The 17,454-nt window shown below is 42.8% G+C and overlaps 2 protein-coding genes across 6 annotated transcripts; one reads left to right on the top strand and one right to left on the bottom strand.

Moving 5' to 3' along the window:
- Nucleotides 1-393: 393 nt before the first annotated feature.
- On the bottom strand, nt 394-4,012 carry LOC108927415 (uncharacterized). Its single transcript, XM_018740698.2, has 3 exons — nt 3,964-4,012; nt 2,225-2,411; nt 394-1,486 (listed from the first exon to the last, which is right to left on the bottom strand). Exons 2-3 carry the CDS (start codon nt 2,315-2,317, stop codon nt 959-961), a joined length of 621 nt encoding a protein of 206 aa, XP_018596214.1. The 5' UTR covers nt 2,318-2,411; nt 3,964-4,012; the 3' UTR covers nt 394-958.
- On the top strand, nt 3,432-14,550 carry cep72 (centrosomal protein 72). 5 transcript variants are annotated; one of them, XR_001965585.2, is made up of 14 exons: nt 5,388-6,199; nt 6,973-7,100; nt 8,067-8,259; nt 8,812-8,917; nt 9,064-9,242; nt 9,366-9,424; nt 9,537-9,579; nt 11,864-12,058; nt 12,368-12,555; nt 12,668-12,776; nt 12,877-13,055; nt 13,219-13,339; nt 13,564-13,897; nt 14,302-14,366. XR_001965585.2 is itself a non-coding variant. In XM_018740687.2 (14 exons), exons 1-14 carry the CDS (start codon nt 6,127-6,129, stop codon nt 14,429-14,431), a joined length of 1,815 nt encoding a protein of 604 aa, XP_018596203.2. In that variant the 5' UTR covers nt 5,388-6,126; the 3' UTR covers nt 14,432-14,550. The 5 variants fall into 5 exon arrangements, 4 of the variants coding, with proteins under 4 accessions (XP_018596206.2, XP_018596203.2, XP_018596205.2 ...); XM_018740687.2 differs by having other exon boundaries at nt 13,564-13,675; nt 14,302-14,550; XM_018740688.2 differs by having other exon boundaries at nt 6,153-6,199; nt 6,899-7,100; nt 13,564-13,675; nt 14,302-14,550.
- The last annotated feature ends 2,904 nt before the right edge of the window (nt 14,551-17,454 follow it).

The raw sequence follows: 17,454 nt of genomic DNA on the forward strand, positions 1-17,454 counted from the left end.
ATTCAAATGGCGGGTAATTAATTATATGGTAGGAAAATGTTCTCTACCTTTATCTTAAGTTGAGTCTGGCTGGACTGGGACACCTGCCAGCGTTTAAGTGCTGAGCTCAGACATCTGCTCTTTCATATATTATTAGTGTAATAGCCACAGAGCAGCACATCAACAGTCTCCAGAATATCCACTGTCCATTATGGCCAATCAGGAACGGTACCCAGATTCTTAACAAACGCAAAAAGCCAAACTAAAAAAAGCATGAGCACGTCTTCATATTTGTGAAATACATCATGTAAAGACCTGAACGTCACACGGATGCCCATAAAATGACTTCTGCGGTAAAAGGACAGCGTCTTACCTGTACGCGGGGATTCTCAAAGCTCATTAAATAAAATAAGTCCGGCTAGTTTATATCTCCTAGACTTCCATTAGGTAGCATATTAAACTGTCAGCCAGAGGTTTGGCACCAGTGCATTTTTACAAAACACGATAAAACCTCATAACTGAAAAAGTGTTAAGGGCGGAAATTGATTTTTATTTTTAAATGAAGAAGAAATGCAGACATTATCAGATATCTGGATTTAGTCATTCGTACAGGTGTTGCACAGGGCTTTATTCTACAACAACCAGCCTTAGTGTCTCCCTTCTCGGAACAACAAACGTCATTGTGCACGGAGCGCTCCAACACAGGCTGTGCATTCATTCCTTATGTAAGAGCAGGGCTTTCTGTCACGACGACCCATGTGACTTCCACTGGATGTTTGACACTTTCATTCGCACCTTCTTCACGACTCGCTTGGAGCTCTTATTTTAATAACTGCACATTGTGTGATTTCAGCCCATCACTATAGCATCAGTCATTTATAGACTAGGCAATTAGTTACATGCAAAGAGTTCACAAGGCACTGTTATGAGACCTCCGCAAGGCACAGCGGACAAGTCCATTTAATATGACAGATTCATGTTATTGCACTTGTTTTAAGTCCAGCAGATATGTGCCAAGTGCTCGTTTTGTGGAGAGACACCCTACTGCCATCAAGCCTTTCAGGAGCCACGTCAAAGGGCCCTGTGCAGCCTCACGTGTGACGAGAGAAGCAAGAGAGCCAGGAGTCCCTTTTGGGGCTACCAGGGTGGGCAGGCTGAGGGCCACACTGGCCAGGGCTCCAGCTCCATTGCCTGTGAAGAGGCTCACGGTGAGGGAGCAGGAGAGCGAGGACAGCGCAAGGCAGCGTGAAAGAAGCACCAGCCCCTCCTGAGAGAACCAGTCACGCGGCATGGGGAGAAGCGCAGAGCACATCAGCACGACGTGGGCCGTCAGGCGATCCTCACTCAACCAGAGGAAATCAAACGACACGAGTGCTGGCCCCAACACGGCACCAGCCCACTCCAGGTCTTCCTCCAAGGAAATCAGAGCTGGGCTGGAGATAGCCAGGCTGGACAGACCTGCAGAGAGGCCAACCAGGAATAAGCCCACTGCTGAAGCCCTGTGATCCTGGAGCAAACGAGACCCAAGGAAAATGGGAGTTTAAAACACACCTAGACTGAGGTCTATTTCACAACTCTTGGTTTCGGTACATAAAAACAACTTTTGGCTAAGTTATATACTAGTAGAAAGGGAAAGAATGCAAAGATGTGTGCACGTGAGCAGATGTTGACCAACCTGAAGGAGAACACCCATGCTTTGAGCTTGTCAAATGCCGTACAGCAAAAATAATCAGTTCTTTGTTTTACACAAAAACAGCCTGAAACGCGAAGCATAAATTGTTTCATTGGTTTTAGAGCTGTGAGAGCAAAATAAAGCTTTTCGGTGCTAATTTGGGTGGAGAGGTTGGTAGCACGGGTGCCTCACGGAGCCTCGGCTGCGCATCTGGACACAGGTTTGACTCCTGTTCAATCTGTGTGGAGTTTGCAGGTTCTCCTTGTGTGTCACCTCCGAGTCTAAATACTTGTTTCAAGTGAAGTGATGACTGCAAAATTACTCTTTATGTGTGTGCAACACTGCTCAGCTGTGCGGAAAGGTACGTACTTCTCCGTTATTTAGTGTCACATGTCTAGAATTGTGAGTCACCTTAAACAAAGGCCATAACTAAATATGAATTAGTATAAACAAGTGGAAATTTGTGTTGCAACATAAGTCACCAAATATATTCCGTTTAAGAGAAACCACTGAAGAGCACATAATACAAGCATGACAATTTATGCAGGACCTTGCACTTTTACGCTAATTTACCTTGAAAAGGTGGAAAGCTGCGTAAAGGGCCGAGAGGCACAGGGCAACGTCCGAAACAGCAGCAGCAGCCCACTGGGTGGGATTCAACGCCATCAACTCACTAAACTAAACCGGATTTAGTCGATTTGGTAGATCTTCTCTTTTCATTTCATTGACCGTTTCAAGAATGCTGGTGCTCAACACCGGCCTGAAAGAGAAAGAACGGAAATCTAGTCAATGAAATAATTGCAGAGTTCCTTTCATAAAAAGACTAGCGTTGCAGAGCTGTGTTTTTAACCTTTTTATGCAATAACTTCTTTGGCAGTCTGGTGAAGCCTATGGACCCCTCCTCAGAATACACACACACACACACATTTTCAGAACCGCTTGTCCCTTACGGGGTCACGGAGCCTACCCGGCAACACAGGGCGTAAGGCCGGAGGGGGAAGGGGACACACCCAGGACGGGACGCCAGTCCGCCGCAAGGCACCCCAAGTGGGACTTGAACCCCAGACCCCCCAGAAAGCAGGACTGCGGTCCAACCCACTGCGCCACCGCACCCCCTCCTCTCCTCAGAATAATGTATTTAAATACATAGAAGACATGGAATTAAAAAGGAACCCATTATATTTAAGTACAGTTATCAGAATATTAATGTTGCTTAAATTCATAACTAGAGGAAATGCACAATTTCAATCAGAGGCTAGCGAAAATAAAGATGTAATTTTTTTCCCCATCCAAGTTCACAGACCCCAGGTTAAGAACCCTTGTTATACAGTATGACATACCTGGAGAGATACAATTCTGTACAGCAACTTTATATATATATATATATGTGAAATAAGCTATAGAACTCAAATTACTATTCATTAATAAAAGACAGGAACGTATTTATGTCATATTGGCAATCGATTGTTGAATAAGAATTTTATATTACAGTTAATATACAACAGATGTTTAAAGTGACAGACGGGAGGAACGAGTGGGATTAGTGTTCATCAACATTGTTACCCAAATGTTTCCAGATTTTGTACATAATTTTGCAAACTTGCATAAATTGGAATCATGTGCAGCACCGACCGAGCCGTTCAAAAATGGGCAGAGACCGAAAAGCTTGATTAAGCATTTTTTGTTAAGCGAAAATGTGAATATCATGCGTGGTTTAAAATAAATATTGTTTAAAAAAAAAAAAAAAAAAAACAATTTACTAAAAAGTTTTGCAGAACTAAACAAAGTTTTTTTGCTGTAATCGTATTTCGGTCCATTTCATGCAGTACAACGTGATGAATCGTTGGAAACGCTGAGACCAGAGAGAAACACGTGGGGACCGAACGATCCGCAGAACGCTACTTTTACCGCGGTCACGTCACGGGTCACTTCGAGTCGGACGCGGCAAGTTGTGCGCCAGTAGTAGCGTGGAGCCAATGAGCGCGGCAGCGATGACAGGAGTCTCGCTAGTAAATAAATTGACCGCGATCGCACGACGCAACCGGCTATCATTTCGCCTTCGCCCGACGTCGGAGCGCACGCATCCTCTTTTATTACCAGAATCGCGCGGTTTTACTCTGAAGGTTACCGCTTCGAGTCCCGCCCAACGACGAACCTCACTTACTTCATTTAAAAAACCCAACTGTGTATAAACGGATCGGGTGGTTCTAGCCTTTGTAAGCTGAAGTCATTAATATCTAAGATGAATTAAAAGCAGATTTCAATCAATGTATAGTGAGAAATAAACTAGCCCCGAACGGTGAGCACATTACCCTTCCCTTGTCAAGCCTTTATGCGGTCGGTCGTTACCGACCAAGCAGTCAGTTCCCCGCCCAGACGCGCAGCTGGCCCGGCGCGGGTGTCGAAAGTGCGGCTGCGAATGAGGTGGTGAGTTTGCGGCTGCGCTCGATCCAGTCGCACGGGCTTGAGGCTTGGGGCTCTAAATCAGCTCCCAGTTTCATTTAGCGACTTTTTTTTTTTTTTTTTTTTTTTTTTTTTTTTAAATATCTTTTTATTTATGTGTTCTTGGTTAGAAAAACGGTGCTGACACAACGCTAAACCTTTTTTTTTTTATTTATTTTTTTTTTAACTGAGAAATGCGCTTAAATAAATAATGAGCATGAGAGTGAAGCAGTAAATTCAAGAATTTGCTGGCAAGTGACTTCTAGATTGTTTTAAGAATATTAGAACGTGAAAGGCGATTAATTAGAAGAGAGTGACAAGAATGTAGGTGTGAAATTGTTTTTTTTTTTTTTTTTTCCCTCTATAAATACAGACAGTTCCCGGATTAGGAATGAGTTTCGTAAAAGTTAGGTACGGTTGGTATCTAACGTGTTAGTCAGTCAGTCAAATGTTAGTGTACCTTTCTATGCATAAAAACATTAAAGAAACACTTCCAGATACAGTTAACATTTTTTAACAGAACAAAGTCATTGTCCTACTAGACGCACAATGTTTTGATGCGCGTCGCAAAGTAGCACCCATTTCTTATGAACCGCTGTATGTAACTCGAATTTTGAATGTAATAGACTTTACTGGGGTTGGTTGTAACTACGGGTTGTACATAAGTCGGGTGGCACAGCAAGTAGTGCTGCTGTCTCACAGGGCTTGGGTGGTGTGAGAGGACATGATCATGGGTTTGATCCCTGCTCAGTCTGTGTGGAGTTTGCATGTTCTCCCTGTGTCTGCCTGGGTTTCCTCTGAGTGCTCTGGTTTCCTCCCACACTCCAAAGACATGCTGTTCAGGTTCACCGTGTGTGAGTATGGATGAGTGATCCAGTCTAAGTAGTGCATCTAGCCGTGCAAGTCACCGTGGTGAATAAGGTGTGTGGGCTCATAACACTACATAGAGTTCATTGGAAGTCACTTTGGAGAAAAGTGTCTGCTAAATAAATAAATGTCAAGGTTGTAACCCAGGGACTGACTGTATAGTAAAAAGTGTCATTACTGAAACTACTCTGACAAGTACACTTTCCTCAGAAATGTGCTGAAATACAAGATGTGGATTAAGTGGTTACTAAAGGGCAAATATACCCTCCATCTGAGTGACTACTCCCTGGGTTTTTGTGATAAGGGAGGATGCAGAAGTGGTTTACTATTGCCTTCTCCCACCCAATCCATCTCCTTAGATGATGAACACAGGAAATGAAACAACCTCCATGCACCCAAGGGCAGATTCGAACCTACACCCAACATCACATTAGCCCACTGCATCAGAACTTACTACCACCACCTCTTTGCTGCTACAGAAATGAGCGTGTTTTTATAAGATGATGGAAGTAAACGGAGGGGCCTTCAAATCGCACGGTAAAACTATCCACGGATAGTAAGAAGCCGAAGAAATCTGAAGGGAAAATCGCCATCGGTTCAGAATTCGGTCTTGCTGACATCCTGAGCAGAGGCTTTTCTCCAGTCCACTCACAATGTAAGATACCAGCAATAATTTGCCCATTTATACAGGTGGGTAACTTCACTACAGCTACTGAGGGTAAATAGGTTGCTTACGGCTACTACAGCTAGAGGCGGGAATTGAACCTACAACCTGCCTGGGGCTATTAATACGGGCGCGAGTGGGGTCACAGCACACTGTTTTACACTACAGCAAGGTGGACATGAAAGGACCTGGATCTGTCTCAGGATCAGGATTTTAGAGAGACGAGTCGTAACTTAAGCCCTACAGGCATTACCCAAAGAACTTCACCCTGAATTACTCCAGTAAAATACGCATCTTATATAAATGGCTTCGATACTGTGAATCGCACCGACAAAAGCGTCATCTAGTCTACAAACGAATGACAGTAAACACGTATTGCGTCTTTCCGTGAATTAAAGCGTTTTACTTCTATTGGCTGCGTCGTGCCATATGATCAAACGGCGCTGTCTGATTGGTTCTCTCGGCTCTTCCCTTCCAATCGTAGACGTCAGTATTTGAAAACATGGCGGTCCCGTATTTGTCTCTAACGGAAGAGTGGATCCGGGAGAAGGTGCAGCTCCAGCACAAGTGTTTAGGTAATCCACATCCTCTGCAGCAGCGACTCCGAGCGAAGCAGAATTACACACGCCTCACTTTGTCGAATATCAGGTTTCATCCATCCAGACTGGCGGTGTGTGTGTCGGCGTGATCATCACGGTGATGTATGTATGAATCAATCATTGAATCATTCATTGTCACGCACGGACACGTCCTATATATATATATATATATATATATATATGTTACACATTTACCCGCCGTTGTGTAGTTGCTTGTTTAGAGCACAAGTGAAATGTGTAGTTACGTGAATGTAACACCTGACTGACCAAAGGTGTGGATAGGTGCGCCTGCATTCGGCTGCCTGCCTGGTAGCGTAGTGGTTAGAGTTACTGCTTGGTCCTAAAGGCCGCCGGTTGTAATATCGTGCATTGAGTAAAGTTCTTTTCTTATAAAAAAGAATTTCTCTGGATGAAAAAGAAAATGGGTCAATAACAGTAACCTTAACATTGTAAGTGGCTTTGGAGAAAAGCCACACTAAGTGGTTAAATATAGGTTGTACAGCTGGTAGCATAATGGTTAGGGTTACTCTGCCTTTAGTCCCAAAGGTTGTAGGTTTGAGCCCTACCTCTGGCTGTAACATCCTGGCTTGAGCAAAGTACTTATGCTATAAAAAAATAATTGCTCTGGGGGGGGGGGGGGGAATGGGCAAGTAATTGTAACTTTAACATTTTAAGTGACTTTGGAGAAAAGCCACCCTAAGGGAATAAATGTAAGTGGCAGCAGCGTTGTGTCACCGAGCCCCTTTCAGCCGATGTCAGGTCCCTGTGTCTCCCTGGGACGTACGAGGGAAAGATCGGCCACCTGGGCTCCTCTCTCAAGAACTTTGTTCGCCTGAAGCTTCTGGACCTCTCCTACAATGCTCTCGTCTCTCTTGAGGTACTGCATGTTGTTCAGTCCAAGTCAGCACATGGTTGACTCAAGAGGTGCTTAAAAAAACTTGCGGGACATGATGATCATGTATGTTTTTTATAATCAACCTTATTACACACACACTGTCTGAAACCACTTGTCCCAAGCGGGGTCATGGCGAGCGGGAGCCTAACCCAACAACACAGGGCGCAGGGCTGGAGGGGGAGGGGACACACCCAGGATGGGACGCACCCAGGACGGGACGCCAGTCCATCGCAAGGCACCCCAAGTGGGACTCGAACCCGAGACCCCCCAGAGAGCAGGACCCAGCCAAACCCGCTGTGCCACCACACCCCCCATCAACCTTATTAAATTGGCTTAATATTTACTGCGTAATTAGGCTGTTACTTGAATAGGGGGTGAGTTTGAAACCTTTGGCATTAACTGGTTCAGTTAATTTTGGTGTCTTTAAATCTAAGTGCAGATCCATTAATAATCAGTTTGGAAACGGGACAGCTGGTAGCGTAGTGGTTAAAGTTACTGCCTTTGGCTACCTAGGTCATAGGTTTGATCCCCACCTCCAGCTGTAGTACCCTTGAGCAAGGTACTTACCCTGAATTGCTCTGGTGAAAGATTACACAGCTGTATAAATGGGTACATAATTGTAACTATAACACTGTAAATTGCTTTGGAGAAAAGTGTCGGCTAAATGAATAGATGTAAATGCAGGGTTTTTTTGTGCAAGAGAGAGATTGTAGTGCTATTCACTGGTATTCCTTCATGGTTTCACCCTGGCTCTTGTATTCTGGTATTGGGCAACACTACACTGGATAAATTGAAATGATTCATCAATAGATTCACATTTAATCTGTTTTGGTGATGCTATTATATTTGAATATAGGAAATGTCTCAGTGTTTATTTTCTTACTAACAAGTGCAGAACTTTTATGATATAAACAGCAGACTTTGAATATTGGATGTGCTTTTTCATAGGGCATTCAGCACTTGAAGATGCTGGAGATACTCAGCTTGTACTACAATAGAATCTCATCCCTGTCGGAGGTTCGGTCCCTCTGTAAACTGAAGGCCTTGAGGGAGATTGATCTGAGACTTAATCCAGTAGCCAAGAACAGCCCGGACTATCGCCTCTTCCTTGTGCATGAACTGCCTGACCTACGTAAGATTGGTAAGTGTGGATTTGATTTTCCAGACCAGGTATGTCCTTGTTTCCCTGCACATGGAGACTATGCAAGTTTGTACAGTTATATAGCAATAGATTATTATAAGGGTACCATATAATATAGTAATACACTGGGATTTTTTTCCACTGATGCTGCTTTAGTGGCATTTCAAGATGCTGACCCAATAATTGTGGAAAGTTTAAGAACAACCTGTCGAATAATACGGTATGGTTTTTATTGTGTATTTTCCACTGTAAGCTTGTGGAGTTTCTGAATTTTTCATCACTGTTTTTTTTTTTTATTTTTTAAATCACTGAATCACTGCTTTCCACTAATTTGTATTTTTTGTAATTGTCAGTATCTGCGATCATGCTTTCAACATGTATTGGAAGTAATCGTCTGTGAGATGTTGTTTTGTGATAAGAATGTAGACATTATGTACACAAATTACCCATATTGACTATATTTGGGCTTCACCCATTTAAGGACTGTGTGGTCTGATTTTTTTGTTGTGTGGTTGATTTCAGGTTCTTTTTTTTTTTTTTTTCTTCTTCTAGATGACTGTCCGGTGAGAGATAGGGAAAGAAAAGCATCCATACTGCATTTTTCTTCAGATGTGACATTTGAACCCTGTCAGGCAACCCCTTTTCCATCAGGTGAAAGGTAAAAGACTTCAGTGTAAAAATATGAACTACTGTGCTAGTATTTTTGCCCCTTTGTTTGGATATAAATGGGTAAAAATAGTTACATGCTTTGCAGCCTGCATTCGTAAAATTCCTTGCTCTGGTAATGATGCTGGCATCTTTCAGGAATGACCAGTCAAGGGTGGCCTTGATGAGACAGATAACCAAGAAGCGCAGTTTCTTGGACGACAGTGATGAAGCTGTGCTTAACCTGGTTGCTAAGAGCAACCTGCACTTAGGGGAACCATCATCCCTGCCTGTTTCCACTAATAAGGAGCTCAGATGCCAGCTCTACAACTTACAGGGTGAGATGGGTAGCTTGCCTATGCTGCATCATCCTAACAGGCGGATGTAACATCTCATTATTTTCACCTTAATTGGGAAATACGTGGTGATTCATGTCCAGTGTGTTTTTTTTTTTTTTTAAGATGACCATGAGGAAGATAATGATAAGGATAGTGCTGAAAGTTTCCAGCCTTCAAAACAAGTAAGCCTTCTGTCTGGTAAATGAAATGTCATCTTAGTATAAGAAAAATGTATTTGGGAAGTGTTTAGTCAAAAGCAGTGATAATGACAAGCAGCCATTGATTTTGTTGCAGGACCCAGCTAAACCCATCCTTGGGCACAATTGTAGAAGAGAAAGTGAGTTTGCCTAATTACATATTTCTAGACATATATTTTTTTCTTTATTTTATTATTAATTAAAAATGCTTAAGGCAACTTCAGTAAACCCTCTGAAGTTGATGTACGAGCAGCGGTGCTGTCAGACAGCGCCTGGGTGCTTCCTGTTTTTCCTGTGTCTGTGTGGGTTTCCTCCGGGTGCTCTGGTTTCCTCCAACACTCCAAAGACATACTGTTCAGGTTCACCCCTAGTGTCCCAGTGACAGAGAGAGTGTGTTCCACTGATGTATAAATAAGTGACCCATTGTAAGTAGTGTATCTAGCAGTGTAAGTCACCTTGGTGAATAAGGTGTGTGGGCTGATAACACTACATAGAGTTTATTGGAAGTCGCTTTGGAGAAAAATGTTTAACAGTAGGGGGCGCGGTGGCGCAGTGGGTTGGACCGGGTCCTGCTCTCTGGTGGGTCTGGGGTTCGAGTCCCACTTGGGGTGCCTTGCGACAGACTGGCGTCCCGTCCTGGGTGTGTCCCCTCCCCCTCCAGCCTTACGCCCTGTGTTGCCAGGTTAGGCTCTGGCTCCCCGTGACCCCGTTTGGGACAAGCGGTTCGGAAAATGTGTGTGTGTGTGTGTGTGTGTGTGTGTTTAACAGTAATAAATGTACTTGCAGCTTTGGTTGAAACGTAATGTTCCTTCATAAATCCTGGGTAATGCAGGAAGCCTTGACGTGTCTAGAGTTGACACACTGTGTTCATATTCATCACCTCGCCTAAGAGAGCAGGAGGCTTTACAGGTCTCTAGTGCTGAGCTGTGGAGTTCCAGACCTGGAAGCCCTGTCCACACGGGGGCGACGCAGGTCTTTGGCCCAGTTTTCTTCACGCAGACTTTCCTCCCAGATTCCTTTCTGACAGACATTTTGATTGGGTATTAACTACAATCTTAAGGACCAATACATATAAATTCAGTTTAAAAAGTTAACATTTTTAATGTAAATTAAAGGTGTGCACTTTCATTCTGATATGTGGAGGAACTGTTTATTAATCCAATTTTTCATTTGTAAGTCTTGCTTTTCCTGAATTTGATTGTCTTTACACCTGATTTCCTAACCTCTTACATTTTATGAAGTCAAAGGGGATGTAGATGAGGGTGAATCTGAGAATGTGGTGGTTAGAACTGTTGCCTTACAATTTGAAGATTCTGAGTTCCAATCCCCACCCCATTGTTGTTTGCTTAAGTAAAAAACCGCCTAGCTGTATAAAGAAACTTACTGTAAGTAGCCCAATATAACAGTCTGATAGGATAATAAAAGCTGAATGTCAGTGAAACTGATTTTATTGGAAGAAAATGGTAGGGACATATAGCAGTGTGGAAAAGTTTCAGGCACTTGGAGGAAAAAGCTGTAAAGTTAGAATGCTTCCAAAAATAATTCTCTTAATTAATAAACTTCCTACAAAGCTTAGTAACCATCTGTCGTCAACAACCGCTTGTCCCGAGTGCGGTCGCGGCGGGTTTGGCCGGGTCCCGCTCTCAAGGCAGGTCTGGGGTTCGAGTCTTACTTGGGGTGCCTTGCAATGGACTGGCGTCCCATCCTGGGTGTGTCCCCTCCCCCTCCCGCTCTATGCCCTGTGTTGCCGGGTTAGGCTCCGGTTCACTGCGACCCCACTTGGGACAAGCGATATCAGGTTCTGTGTGTGTGTGTGTGTGTGTGTGTGTACTTTCTTTCTTTAACGACATACAAAACCCTTATTGTAATATGTAACATTTTGCAAAATGAATGCTTGGAAATCTAAAACATGCTCTTTCCCACTTACACTAATGCAGAATATATTAAATAACCGTCTAAAACAATTATTTTTGTGAAACATCTAAGTGCCTAAGACTTTTGCACAGTACTGTATCTCATGACGTTATCGTATATTTATTTTGCTGCGGTATCTCCGTGGGTCCAATCTCAGGATAAACCATGGCATCTCCCTTATGGTTTGCTTCTTACTGGTTTTTTTTTTTTTTTTAGCGGACAGCTGACTCCAACGCATCTTACGGTGTCTGTGATTCCCCCATTTTTCCAGCAAGTATTCTTATTGTATCAGTTCAGGATAGTACCTTGTTCAAGGGTACTGCAGGTGGGGAAGAATTCAGAGCAGGATGTTCATATTACAAGGTTACAGCTCCAACCACTGCTCCATCTGAAGTCCTCATTATTCCCCTTCATTTGAGAGCGCGAACTTTCGCGAACTTTCACGTCCTTTGACCATCTTCATTCTTTCTGTAATATCAGTAACCGGTGAATCACTGTGTTATCAACCAGAACATGGAGTCCAGCCCTCAAGGGTCACGTCTTCCAGTGAAGGTGACCGTGTAGTAGGAACTGGCCTCCGTGTGGGGGTTTCCTTCGCTGAATCCTTGCAGAAAAGCTACTCCAAGGCTTCTGAGGAGGAGGGGCAGCATGGGGTCCAGATACAGCCCAGAATTCCTGCTCAGTGGAACTTCACCCCAAAGCCTGGTAAGGAACGCTCAGGATATGTATCGTGGTGTTTTACTGAAAATGTCCAGGCTTTCCTAACAGTAGAAAGACAGAGGCAGTATATATCTTCACGTTTCTGTTTATGCAGCGTCTTGGGGTCACAACCGTGATTCTTTTTCAGAAGCACTACAGGACTTGAATGATTTCCTTTTAATTGTCAAATTAGAAGTAACAAAGTTTTCTTAATAATTTCAGCTTGGTTTTTGAAAATGCATGTAATCAATCGCTAGTGTTCTGTATTGGAAAACCTACAAAATTATGATGCTTGCCACTGCTTTCATCATCTAGAAGATGCTCCACTTCCTTCCAGTCATTCCCTATCCACAAAGACTCAGGCTTCCAACGTTCACAGCCCCAGGTCTGAGGGTGCCTTCACCTCGCTGTCCCGTTCTCCCAGACCAACCTGCAGTAGATCGAATGACAGACATCGCTTAGAACGGTTCCTGCCTCCAGCGGAGGAGAACACCAAACAACGTGTGAGGGGGGAAAAAAGTCCTTCTTTCATGAAGTTCTCATGATCATTATAGGTTTCTGTAAAGCTTTTCATATTTGGATGAAAATTTATGAATGCTGTATCGTTTCAAACAGGAAACCACCCTATCCCACAGTTCCGGAAAACATTTAGCTGTACTACTGGAACTGGTAGATAAGCACTGGGATGGCAAGGGCTCTCTTCGGTCTAATCACAAATTCCTCTGTAAGTCCTGTATGCCGGTACACTTCCTCTCCCATATGGACAAATTCATGACGTTATGTCACATTTAAACCGAATTCTCTTTTGCAAAATGTCTGTATAGCTCAAGCTGTTCAGATCCTTTCAAAGATGGAACAAGCCACCGCTGGTCCTCAACAGGATGTTACGCGTACGACTGAGAACATCCAGATTCTGAATGAACAAAGACGGAGAGAAGAGAAGGAGTATCGGTCAGAGATCCAAAACCTCCACAGGCATCTGGAAGAAGCTCGAAGTTCCATTGTAAGATCGAAGTGCAACATTTTACAATTTCAACTGCAAGTCAGCAAAAAATCAAAAACCAGCAAAAAAGAAGTAGTGCTTAACATGTATATATTTATTTATTGGATTAAAATAATTTCCGTATCTAAACCTTGTTTTTTGTTTTACAATATTTGGTTTTTAGGAAGAGTTAAACCGACAGCTGACTGATACCTTGGAGGAGAACTTGTCTTTGCAGAAACAGCTTATTAAATCAGAGCAACGATGGTTGAGCTGGCAGATGAATGGTTCGCCTGAGGTTATTGGTGGGTTAAATTTTAAATTGCTCGTACTTATATCTACTTGTGTTAGTGGATGTTCGTATGAGTTGTGTTGCGATTACTGTGTTGTATTGAGGTGATCTTTTGAGTTTTATGTTGGTCAATGTGGTGTTTCTGTAGGTAGAAATGTGAAGTTGGTCATTGGAAGGAACATGGTGTGGGGTACCTGCTAGTGTAGTTCGTGATGATACCGTTGTGTTTGTGCCCAGGAAACCAGAGCACAAATGAACATCTGAAGAGAGAGGTGGAGGAGCTCAAAGAGACAATCCAGCAAGCAGGAAAGGTACAGGAGTTGGCTGATATGCTGCAGGAAAGTCACAGGCAAGTGTAGCCCCCTGACAGCCACGATGGCTCCGCTGTGACATTGATCTGGGTCTGAATCTTTCCTGTACCTGTATTGTTGTCGGCGACAAGGAGTTGCAGGCTGTGCAGACCCGGTTTACGTTCCCTGAGATTGTTGAGGTAGCTGGTTTTCCACCCTCTTGTTGACCACACCAGCATGTACATTCAGTTGGATCAAGACTGGTTGGAATCAGGAGACAGGTGCTCTTCTACAAGCTTTTTTTCTTATCATCCACTAAAATGTGTTGAGGGAAAATGTATGGGTGGCTCGCAGATGATGTTGGTATTCATCCCCTTATGACTTTGTGAAGGTGTTGTTGAGGGGCAAGCATAAGGAATGGGTATTTGATTGTCGCTAAAGTCAGAGAATAGCTTGGAAAAGGGCCACTCATGATAGCCATGTTTATTAGAAAAACGAGCAGGACAGTGACGGCTCATCTCCGCCCAGGTCAGTTTCATTCCGCTCTTTACACTGTCTCTTACTGCACTAACAGTGAACTGTGCTCTTTTTTGCACAATGTGCTCCCTAAGTGAGGTGCAACCTGAGGATTTTCGCTGTCGAATCACGGTTAGTGTTCTCCTGCTTTGGCCTCCTCTCGATGCAGGTCGCTGGTTTTCACCAATGAGCGTCTGCTCTCGGAGCTGGCGGAGACCAAGGCTCGCCACAGGGAGGAGCTGGAACAGTTGAGGAAGGCCGCCACCTCGGCGTCTGCGGCCCTCCACAGGAAGACATGACCCCCAAAGGCTTTTCGCTTCAGTCTAAGATCTTCTTCTGCTTTTCTTTTATGTGCATTGGTATTTCTCTTAGGATGCGTTTCAGTTTAGAGTGACAAATATAACTTACGATGTTGCGCAGTGTGTTTGTGAAAATATTTTCACTGAAACAATTTACATTTATTCATTTTTAGAAAAGTGCGTTTTACAGTAGACAAAGCCTTTTGCACAGACACAATTATAGAAGCACAGTTTGTTTATCTGATACTGCAGTTTTTTTGCTACGCATTCCTCGAGTAGCTGACTAGAACGGAGAGGCCGATAGGAAATACAAAGATTGTAGCCGATAGCCTTTTGCAAATTTATTCAGCTCTCAAAAGATCGGGAGGGAAGTGGGTCGCAAAGAAATGTCTTTTGAGACCCCTGAATGGTGGAAGGGATTCAGCATCTTTGAGGGTCCATTCCAACAACGTTAGAGCTTAACCTGAGGACTTTTGATTGTGGACCTCTGGTGAGCGGGACCACGAGACCACTTTCAAGGTTTAGTGTATAGTTTGGTATGGCTACTTGGCTTGTGGAACCCAATAACATACAATTGTCAGAAATGGTGGCCTCCGTTCCAAGAGGCTACGATAAGTGTTTCATTTAGAAGCCCTTAGTAACGTCTCTAGTACGATGAGTCATTTTTTCCTGTGTCATTAAGCTGAATATGATGTTTGGGGAACTTTACCACAGGTCATTTATAACAAACGCACTATAGCACTACATCTTGGCATCTGTTATGTACGCTACAGTAACAAGCGCTTGAGCCCTGTTTACTCAGCTCTGCTGCAATGTTTGAATTAGGCCTCTGTACTGTCTCATCGCTCGCGCACGCCGAACATATACTGAGCCCTGCTCGTAGAACTCGCAGCCAGCAAAGGCCTGAAACGCTTCAGGTATTCGACCACCTTTTCTTCCCCCAGACACATCTGAATGTCCGTTTGCCGGAAAATACGAGCATTCTGCGGAACTGCGTAACGCAGAGTGTTTTGCGGGGGATCCTGATACGCAGAGTCTTTGCAACTAAGCGAAATCCGGGTGAGCGGCCGCTGCTTGGCCGGGCCAGAGCTCAGTCGCGATGAAAGAAGAGGCGCGGTGGCAGGAACTCCAGGAGACAAGCTCGTTCTTTAAAATTTCATTTTACTTTTATTTAACACTTAAAACATGAGCACATGTACGTATTAAAGATTTACCTTTATTATAAAGAACCATGTCAAGAACACGTTGCATGCACCAGGGCACTATAGCTCACAAAATGTAATATTTGAAATAGAAGACAATATTATTCCTCCGAACAAAAGGTGCACAGTAGTTGATATTAAATACACAAGAAACATAAACTTATGGTTTGAAAGGAATATTTATGGGAATGAATGAAATGCACCAAATGTAGGTTTTTCCTAATATTATGAACTATACATTTAGCCACCTAAGTACAGACAAAGAAAATTTGTACGATGACATTTCTTCTGTTTTTCATGCACCCTTAGAAATTATGCTAAATATTTAATATTTCACTCTGATGTAATTTTGAGATTTATTTAAATGAGTTTAGTCAGAAGTGATGCAATAGCAGGGAAATCACTGTAACTTGTATGTCCTGGATATATCCTTTAAAAGTAATTTACGCTGTATATTCGTAACGGTTCCTCTTCATAAAATCAGTACAGGTACCTATGTCGTATCAAAATTCCGTTTTGTGTTTTTCACACTGAAAAGTGCACGTTTTATGCTCGGATACAGCTACTTTATATATCGTTTCATTCCAGACTAATTGCTGACAGAAGGAAGCAATTAGAGTTTGCAAATTACTCAGAGGAGCACCGAGGACTGTAAAAACTGGAAGCATTTGTGATTCAGCTGTACTTTGGTAACTCCTTATATGTGTAATATTTTCATGTGGAAATTCATTGTCACTGCAACAAAGTGTATTAAAGTTCAGAGGGAAAAATCTGTAATTGTTTTTCCATAATGTATATAGTTAGTGGAGGTGGTGTTTAATGTCTGCTGAAGTGAATTTCAAAGTCAGCACTTTTCGATGTCATGAAATCCCAAGTGCAGCCTGTTTATAGTGACAGACGTCTTCCGAAAGCGGTGTCTCCCCTCTCGAACCCAGAAGCAGCTACTGCAGGTCATGTTTATGTCCAGGGTATGTAACGTACTTCCCGCAGTGGCAAAGGCTGCTTGAGCTGCTTTCGACATTCAGGTCTAGCAGTTTTTGTCAAATATGACTTTCCAGGTAATTGCCATGGAGAGTACACAGCGAGTATTCATTCTTCCATTTGGTACTCATGATATCTGTGAGAATTATTCCGAATCAAAGGTGGCTCATGTACCTTCTGTAGTTCTTGATCCACGATTTACGGAGAACACAAACTAAACACTTTTTTTTGTTTCTAACAATGACAAAACTTAGTTTAATACCAATATATTGTACTATCAACATATTAAGAACTGAATAAATTTGAACATGAATGTCATAAAACAGAAAATACAATCTTTTCCCCATATACAAAAAATCCTTTTAATATCCATAGTTGTGAATTTTAAGTTGGCTATGGCATTAACAGGTTTTTCTATGGCCAATACACCTGCAAATGAATTTGAACATGTTGTTTTTGACAAATTTTTGCTGTTCAAACAAGGGCACATATCAGCAAAATATTTTTCCTGTTCCGAAGCTTCAGTGTATATAAAGATACAGAATCCATATAAATGAACATAACAGTTAAAAGGATGAGCACATTAAAAAGTGACTTATGAAGGGAAAACAGTTTTACACAATATACAAAAAATACATTAAAAAACTATCTTCTATTTAGATTATATCATTTTGATGATTCAGAGAATGTTATAGAATAATCTGCGTTGATTTCAAAGAAGCGCAAATAAATTAGCTTCCTTCGGGATGCCCAAGGGACAATGATTAGTAAAAGATGTGACTCTCCTGACTATTGCGAATGACACTACATGAAGAACAATATAAGAGGCCTGGTTTGCCA

This window comes from Scleropages formosus, chromosome 18, assembly GCF_900964775.1.
Source record: "Scleropages formosus chromosome 18, fSclFor1.1, whole genome shotgun sequence".
NCBI classification, from domain to species: Eukaryota; Metazoa; Chordata; class Actinopteri; order Osteoglossiformes; family Osteoglossidae; genus Scleropages; species Scleropages formosus.

Bases quoted from the DNA above. Each gene is read 5' to 3' on its own strand.
- LOC108927415 (XM_018740698.2), bottom strand. From the start codon at position 2,317: ATGGCGTTGAATCCCACCCAGTGGGCTGCTGCTGCTGTTTCGGACGTT. The intron at 1,487-2,224 runs GTAAATTAGCGT...CGTTTGCTCCAG, and splicing joins CAGCTTTCCACCTTTTCAAG to GATCACAGGGCTTCAGCAGT.
- cep72 (XM_018740687.2), top strand. From the start codon at position 6,127: ATGGCGGTCCCGTATTTGTCTCTAACGGAAGAGTGGATCCGGGAGAAG. The intron at 7,101-8,066 runs GTACTGCATGTT...GCTTTTTCATAG, and splicing joins ATGCTCTCGTCTCTCTTGAG to GGCATTCAGCACTTGAAGAT. The intron at 13,340-13,563 runs GTGGGTTAAATT...GTTTGTGCCCAG, and splicing joins TGGTTCGCCTGAGGTTATTG to GAAACCAGAGCACAAATGAA.